At 28.7% G+C, this 9,442-nt stretch overlaps 1 protein-coding gene across 1 annotated transcript; it reads left to right on the top strand.

Moving 5' to 3' along the window:
* The first annotated feature begins 54 nt into the window (after window positions 1-54).
* LOC119608173 (zinc finger protein 845-like) lies at window positions 55-4,984 on the top strand. Its single transcript, XM_037962483.1, has 4 exons — window positions 55-655; window positions 3,602-3,652; window positions 3,846-3,881; window positions 3,950-4,984. The coding sequence occupies exons 1-4, from the start codon at window positions 83-85 to the stop codon at window positions 4,844-4,846; spliced, it is 1,557 nt and encodes a 518-aa protein (XP_037818411.1). The 5' UTR covers window positions 55-82; the 3' UTR covers window positions 4,847-4,984.
* The last annotated feature ends 4,458 nt before the right edge of the window (window positions 4,985-9,442 follow it).

Genomic DNA, 9,442 nt, shown 5'->3' with positions numbered 1-9,442 from the left:
CCTTAAGCATTTCGTTCTTTCAATAAACGTACTTCTTTCAAATGTAAACAAAGTTTGTTTTTCATTTTAACAACAATGTAAAATGGGGGCTAACAAGAATTCAGATCGCCAAATTTGTGGAAATATATTTATAAATATGAAAACGATAAAAAATAAAAACAAAGTTTTTACATTTCATTGTGCTTTTTGTAGCACAGAATGTGATCAATTAAAAAAGTTTTCTAAACACCTTGAAGAACATTGGAATCGTTTTGAAGATGGATTAGAACATGAGAAGTGTCCAAATCTTCTATTTGAACCAGAAGAAATAAAAGTTGAAGAACGATTAGATATGCAAATATTTGATGAAAGATATAATAAAAGTATTGATACTACTACAAGCTCAGCAGTTTATGAAGATCCTTTAGAGACAGGAAAGTTAGAAAAGAGCCTTATAAAAAATATGAGTGACTCAGAGGAATCTGTACTAAGAAATGTTAAAAATAAAAAGGAAGAATGCGTCAATACAGAAGATGAAATTTGTGATGTTAGTAATGTGGCAAGTTCTATCCAAGAAACAGACACAATTATTGAAGAGTCCGCCGAAAATTCTTACATATTTAAGGATCTTAGTTCCGATGAACTATCTGATGATTCAAATGACGCAGATTTCGACGTAAGTCTAAAAATTAACAAGCATATTGCCCGAAATTATATACTCGTCACCATAGCATACTTTTATTTAAAAATATCGATACCCTATATTCAAAAAGTGCTAAATCAATAAAGTCTAGTTTTCAGGAAAGCAAAAAAACTATTTAATTCGTGAAATATTGCACTAAAAAACAATATTTCTTCCATAATACGTTTTTAACATCCTTACTAATTCTTACCTATGAAAAAATTTTAATATTTTGCACATTTTAGCGACTTATATAAGATAGCACTTTTTGGTCGACAAAAAAACAAATATTTGTTCTAAGTTAGCATGTTTTGTTCAAAGAATAGAATTTCTTCTAAAAATATGCGTTATTTTATAATTTTATGAAATGTTTTTTTTTTTAAAGGGATATAAGTCAAACCAGTAAGTCCAATAAAATGCATTTACACCATTTAAGTAGAAAAACTCATGGCATATCTGCTTGTTTACTATTTCTTATTCTCAGTACAAATATTTTAAATTATGAAAAGCTTTTGAATATAAAAAGTACCAATATTTTTTGAATAATACTCCATAATTTGCACATTTAAAGACTTTTTTATAATCAAAATTCTAAATTGGAACCATAGAATATTATAGATCTTAGTGTTATAAACGATTTCTGAAATAACTTTACATTTTTCGGAAAAACATTATTTAAAGTCTAAAACTGGCTTTATATACAAATATATAAATGATCATATCTTAAAAACTATACATTCAATTTATTAATCTTCACCTGTTTTGTGTTCAGCATGTTCATCTTGTTAATATACAAAATAAATTTTAAATAAATTTGAAGTTTTAAAAAATGTTGTAAAATTTGTATGGAAGTTAGCACTTATTTTCTTCAATAAAAATTTAACTTTGAGATAGCATATTAACAAAAATTGTTGTTAAAAGTGCAAAAATTACTTTTTTGGTTTCAAATTTATACCAGACGTGGATCATACATTGAGGAATCCTTTTGCATCAAAAACTCACTTTGCCCAAAATTGAGTTCGCACTTTTTGAATATAGGGTCACGATATATTTAATCCTTTAGGGCAGTGTCACACGTTCAATATATATCGTGATATTTGCTGTATTGTGATATGTATTGAACGTGTAGCATGTAATATTGATGGATCGTATTCCATATCACAGAAAACCCCAATTTTGTGAAATCCAAAATTATTATCAATATTTATAATGGATCACGTGATAAATATTGAAGGTGTAGCATGTTTTGTGATATCAATCACGATACTTTTGTAAAATTTGTAAAAATAAATAAAATAAAACAAATACCAATGAAATATTGTTTTAAAAGTTGTTAAAAAATATAACAGAAAATTACTTTTTTCTCATGATACAACCATTTGTGTTAATTCCGGATTTTCGAGGCATTCGTTTAATCATCTGCTGACCCGTATACCATAAAATATTGCAAATACTGACGTAAAAAATATTGAACGTGTAGCATACCCGAGGTATTCATCAATCCAATATATTATCGCGTCAGTATTTTCATTATTTCGTGCTACACGGGTCGTACGATGATAACAAGAATGCCGCGAAAACTCCAAATTCATACAAATTTAGAAAAAATTTATTATCTTTTATATTTTTTATTAACATTTAAAAAAATATTTGACTTTGTTTTTTTTTTTATTTTATTTATTTTTCCGAATTTTACAAATGTATCGTGATTGATATCACAAAACAAAGAATAATAAGAAGTTGGACTATGACATTGTTTTACAACAATAACATTTCCTTCTCTTCACAGACGAGTTCTGTGTAAATTCAACACACTTGTGAGAACTCAATTCTCTCACAATACTTCAAAACTTTTTCGCGAAAATACCGGGATAATAGGACTTGAACGACGTTTTTTCACAAACACAGAACTATTTTTTAATTTTTTACACAATTTTATCGCATTTAACAATCCGAAATAATTTTATTTTTCACAAACTAAAAAAATATTATTTTAATTTTTTTGACAATTAATTTTTGTGTGTTGAAATTAAAATTGACAAAACAAAGTTGTATATTTTGGTATTGAAAATGAAAAAATTATTTAAAATAAACTTATTTTTTTGCAAAAAAAGAGATTTTAAGTCCGAAAAATATATTTATTAAATGTTTACTGATTAGATGTGGGCAAAATAAATTAAAAAATCTGCGAATGTAGAAATTTAAATGATATTTATTTTTCCTAAAATTTTTATGTACGATTTTATGCAAGCATGTATGTTTGGAAAGTGTGGTGAAAGTGGTTGGAGCTCCAATACTAATACAAAAATTCTACCAATACATACTTAGAGTTAGGTACCGAATGACAACTCCTTTACGTACCAACTGACAAGCCCCAATTTCTTTATATTCTTTGTCACAAAACATGCTACACGTTCAATATTTATCACGTGATCCATTATAAATATTGATACAAATTTTGGATTTCAGAAAATTGGGGTTTTCTGTGATATGGAACACGATCCGTCAATATTACATGCTACACGTTCAATACATATCACAATACAGCAAATATCACGATATATATTGAACGTGTGACACTGCCCTAAGGGCACTGGCACACGTTCAATATATATTGATCAATATGGATCAAGACCCATTTTAATATACTGATGAATAACTCGGGTATGCTACATGTTCAATATTTTTTTCTTCAGTATTTGTTATATTTTATGGTATACGAGTCGGCGGATGATTAAACAAATACCGCGAAAATACCGAAATAACAAAAATTTTGAAAAAATTAATTTTCTTTTATATTTTTTAACAATTTTTAAAACAATATTTAAAAACATACTATGGTGAAGTACATGTATATAATATTCGACACAGTGGAATATATGAAAACTTAGTTGTATAATATTTTATTATTAATTAAAAAAACATATGATAATTTTATAGCAAACAAAGACGTCGGGTAGCCCTCTAAATAAGAAGAAAGTAACAAAAAAAGTAAGTTAAATTTATTATAAATAAGTATTTTCTAGCTACAGCTTATTTCAAAGATTACCTTATGTATTATATTAATTATAATAAAATATCTTTATGGAACTTTTTCAAAGTAATGCATTAATAAATGTAATTTTATTTTTATATAAATATTTGTATATTTGATAGTTATAATATATTTGCTCTTAATTTTTAGTCCTCTGAAACTAACAAATCAAAGAAACGTCGACGGGTAAGTAAACCTACAAACAGAATTCATGCGATCAAATTAAATGGTATTTTCCACTTTTTGTTTATTAGACGATTTATGTAAAAATTTTACCAAGTTTAATACAGCTATATAAAAAATATGAAATTTTATGGAAAGTGGATAATATCGCATTTGGTATAAAAAATAAGAAAAATGAAATTTATATGAAAATAGTTGATGACATAAAATTAGAGCACGATGTCAATATAAGTATAGAAGAAATGAACTATCACATAAACTATTTAAATGAATTGTATTCCAAAGATAAAGACAAAGAATTAATATGTAAAATGGAGAAAAAGGAATTTGTACCTGAACATAAATACTATGCAGAAATGTCATTTCTCAGCGATAGTCAAGGTCCATTTTTATGTACGATTTGTAATGAAAAACTGCCAAAATATGATTCCTACTGTCAACATATGGCTCAACACAATGGAACACAGCCGTTTAAGTGTCCGTCCTGTGATGTGACATTTAGTAATTATCACAAATACCTAATACATAAAAAACGCCATTTGGGAATATATAATTTTCATTGTGATATATGTGGAAAGGGATATTTGTTTAAAAACGATTTAGAATGGCATGTGACTTCTCATACGGGTGATAAACCTTATTTATGTCAAATATGTGGTACCGGCTTTAGGGCGCGTCATGGTTATGACAATCATATACGCCGCCATGAGGAACGTTTTCGCCACGAGTGTCATATATGTAAAAGAGGATTTAATCAGCTACATGCTCTTAACAACCATGTTAAATCACATCTCAATATACGTGATATAATATGTAAAATTTGTGGCAAAGGTTTTGTCCATAATAAATACTTAAAGAGACATCAACTTATACATGGTGAAGTAAAAAATTATAAGTGCAATGAATGTGGTAAAGCGTTTTTCCAGGCGTGCGGCTTACGGGCCCATCGAAAAAACCATCATTCTTAATATACAATAAATATGTTTATGTAAACATACATATAGTAGATATTAGTGTATTTTATATTTTACTTATTTTTTTAATTTATAATGTGTATTATTGTTTGTTTCTAATCTGTTTTCTTTGTATATACATATGTACAAAAATAAATTAAATAAATTTTAATATTTGTATGTGTTTTACAAAAGAATATTCATTACAAGAATATGCATTTACACGTATTCTTTTAGTATCACGACCCGCTATTGAAAATGTATCTTGTATGAGACGCATATTCTATGTATTAAATATTTTTTGGTATAACTCACGGTTCTTATTTTTTGCTTATGGTTTCACATGATAATAAAATTTAGGTTTATAAAGTGTAAAAGTTCTAGAAAAGGCCCCCGCTTATAGGTTCTCACTTACTCAGGGCTCTACATGTTTAATTTCGTGTTTCTACACAGAAAAAAATGGAATTCAAAATCAAACAAAAAATTCATAAAGCCAAGTATTTTTTTTACTAAAATAGGACCTATCACGAAATTCGTAAAATCAAGTACTCAAATTCGTAAATTCCCAGCAAAAAATAATTGATGTCATACTTTACAAACTACATCTTAATCACATCTTAAAATGCGATCACATATTTTTCACTTTTATAAACCAAATATTTCCTTACAAATGAAACCCCAGTTAAAAGTGAGGAAAGAGATGTGGAAAAGTCATTACAAATAACATATTTGAAGTACATCAAGATTTGGTGAAAGAGTAGTGAAATTTACATAAGCGTATCATTAAGAGAATGTGTTTTATTTTTGACATCCAAATATCGGATTTTTACTGCTTCTAAAAATAAGATCAGATGTAGTTCAAAGTTGCCAAAAATGAACAACATCCCTCCAATGACACGCTAATGTAAAATTCATAGGTTTTACACCCGAATTTGAAGCACTTCGGGTTACTAGTTGTGATGAAAATTCTACATCTTTTTCTACACTTTTTTTGCTGGGTTCTTTATTGAAAAAATTTCAGGATTTTTCTTATTAAAATAATATACTATTTACGAAAAACATTAATAAATAATCGCAACATTTCCAAACAATTATTTTACTGAAACAATAACACAAGTTATTAGTATTTGTACTGAAATTCAAGCAAATATGTTATCTGAAACAGTTAAATTATTTATTGTATTTTGGCAATAATAATAAGAAAATTTTTTATTGAATCTATAAAAATTTTGTTAAAAAATATATACTAAATTTTAACAAAAATTTTACAAAAAATATTTACAACTAAAAGTAGTAAAAAAATTACATATATACTTACAACATTTTTAAGAAAACGTTTCTAATTCTAGAAACTATTATTTTGTACTGTGAAAACTGAAACACTTATACATTAAATGTTATAAACCAAATAAGAATTATATCAATTCATTTTAGTACATTCCAAAACTGGTTTTATTGTTGTATTCCATATGCTGACATAAAAATAAAACTCAAACAAAAACATTTATTGAATCAGTAAAAATATTTACTGAAAGTTAAATTTATTTCAATAAAGTGTTTGTTAGAAAATATTTTCCTTCTGTGTGAACATCAAACAAATTCGTTATAAACCCAAATAAAAATATTTATAAATCGAAATTAAATTTAAGCAAACGATTGTTAAGAAAAAAATTGTGCATATTTTTTTCTGTGTAGTCAAAGTGTGCCTTCTGAAGAACGAAAAACTACCCAGCAAAAAAAGTGTGGAAAGAGATGTAGAATTTTCATCACAACTAGTAACCCGAAGTGCTTCAAATTCAGGTGAAAAACCTATGAATTTTACATTAGCGTGTCATTGGAGGGATGTTGTTCATTTTTGACAACTTTGAACTACATCTAATCTTATCTTTAGAAGCTGTAAAAATCCGATATTTGTATGTCAAAAATAAACCACATTCTTTCAATGAAACGCTTATGTAAATTTCATTGGTTTTTCATCAAAATTTGTAGTGACTTTTCTACATCTCTTCTCATTTTTAACTGTGTTTTCATTTCCCAGCAAAAAAAGTGTGGAAAAAGATGTAGAATTTTCATCACAACTAGTAACCCGAAGTGCTTAAATTCAGGTGAAAAACCTATGAATTTTACATTAGCGTGTCATTGGAGGGATGTTGTTCATTTCTGACAACTTTGAACTACATCTAATCTTATCTTTAGAAGCTGTAAAAATTCGATATTTGTATGTCAAAAATAAACCACATTCTTTTAATGAAACGCTTATGTAAATTTCATCAAAATTTGAAGTACTTCGAATATGTTGTTTGTAGTGACTTTTCTACATCTCTTTTCTCATTTTTAACTGTGTTTTAATTTGTAAGTATATGTTTGGTTTATAAAAGCGAAAAGTATGCAATCACATTTTTAGATGTGATTAAGATGTCGTTTGTAAAGTATGACATCAATTATTTTTTGCTGGGTACCAAAAGATCCCCTTTTATTGGTTCTCATTTACTTCTAGCTCTACATGCTTTAGCTTATGTTTCTAGGTTTAATATTTTAGAAAACTCAAAAAGCACCTTTTGACGTACGAAAAGTTCGCTTTTATTGGTTCTACATGCTTAATTTAATGTTTCTAGGTTCAATACTGTAGTTACTTCGAGGAACAGCCTTTTTATGAATTTCATGCAGGAATACTTCTCAATAGAAACGTATTAATATACTGAACACGAGAAAAACAAAAATATTTTTTTTCGAATGGTTCTCAGATCTCTATATTAATAGGAAACTTCTTTAAAGTATGTCCAACAGAATTATTAAAGATTTGGATCCCGAAGATATCTAGGCTTTTCAGAAAATTGATTTCGACACACACACACACAGACAGACCGATGTGGTTTAATCGACTCCGCTTTCTATAAGGATTCTGACAAACTTATATATACCCTTCTCATGAAGGTGAATGGTATAAAAAGGTTGGCAAAGTAATTGTCTTATCAATGCTAACACTTTTTTCTTCTCTCCTTCCCAGTGTGCAGGAGAAGATCTAATACCCTTTAAAATATCATATCAGTCATCATGCTGTACCAGGTTTTGTACAAAATGTCCATCTAACATGTTTCCAGCTGTATGTTGGTTAGGTTCCATTTTTTCCTCAAATATGTGATATGCTTTTTTTACACGTGATAGTTCCAGTTTTTTATATGAATATAAAATTTTGTCTACACGTCCACATCTTAAGTCATATTATCTTGTCTCTGATTTAATGATTTTTTCTACTGTAGCAGTACAAGTCCTTTTAACTCCACAGTATATCGATGGCCATGATAGCTCTTCGGAGTCTTCATCAAAAGTCATATCTAGTGGACGTTGTATTTCACAAGGTGCAATGTAAATCCATTCCAATGAAACATTTTCGATTCGAATGCATTCCAAGAGTGTGGCTTGAGGATTAATTTCTTCCGGATCAGTTAAGGCTGTATTATCTTTTAATCTGTATTATCATTTATCTTCTGCGGTCTTCTATATTTTATATAAAAGGAACTTCTTCATTTTGACCCACATTATTTATCCAATCATCGGATATACTTACATTGTACTTCCTATATAATTCTGTGCTGACCAAGTATTGAACAGCCTCTATTATTTTCCTTGCTCTGTTTCAGTTATAAAGCTATGATTATGTTCCAATCTTCTTTGACTTTTGTCTCGTCAAAATTTCGTTGTCCACTGGTTTATCCAGATGAATTGTTACGTATTTACAACAGCTAGGCGATTATACCCAATGACACCACTCTCATGAATGGGATTTGTGGAGTCACAAATCGTTCAATCCTGTTAATTATTTTAATTCATTAAGTACTTCTGGAAAATGTAACCCATTAACTAAGTTGGCGGTTCACACAGAGAAACTTTTGATTTTTTGTGTGGGAGAAAGAGATGGTTTATATTTCGTTCTCTTTTTCTCACACATAAAATCAAAAGTTTCCCTGTTAACAATTTTACAACATGTATTGTAAAATTTATAACGACTTTCATCAGAAGGGAAAATATCTGACAAAAAGAAAACTTTCGGTAATTGCTTAAAGTTATTTCTGCGTAATTCTTTTGTTTGGTTAGGAAACCAAAGTCCGCCACAACAAACGTCTGTAGTTCCATTCTTTATAAAATTTAATTTAAATTTATCCAATATTCCGCATGTATGTCTCTGTGCACCTGCTTCTATATGTTGAATTCTAGTTTCAGGGGATAGCGTACGTCTATTATTACTGTTTCTTTCAGTCTGTCTTTGGTTTTCATTCGCTCTATTTATTGCATCCATTCGGTGAATTCGAAAGCGACAATTTCCCATATATTGTAAATTTTCGGATTGATTTCATGCAATTTCCCTAGATTTTTATCCCAATATCGTATTACGCTCCTACTCTTCTATTTGAATAATAGGATCTGCACGTCATGAAAAAGGAGCTAAGGCAGCACGTTCCCGTTCTGCTTCTCTGAACTCCGCTTCTTCGTACTCCAGATCTGCGCATGTTGAAGAATGCGCAAAGGCATCTCGTTCACGGTTCCCTGAATTCCAGATTTGCGCGTCTATATGAATGTGCTAAGACATCCCGATCAAGCTCTGCTTCTCCT

This window comes from Lucilia sericata, unplaced genomic scaffold, assembly GCF_015586225.1.
Source record: "Lucilia sericata isolate MDLA Ls3-8-SP2 unplaced genomic scaffold, ASM1558622v1 Contig000798F_arrow, whole genome shotgun sequence".
Classification (NCBI taxonomy): domain Eukaryota; kingdom Metazoa; phylum Arthropoda; class Insecta; order Diptera; family Calliphoridae; genus Lucilia; species Lucilia sericata.
Note: the sequence above shows the minus strand (reverse complement) of the source record. Positions and strands in the feature narration are given on the sequence as shown.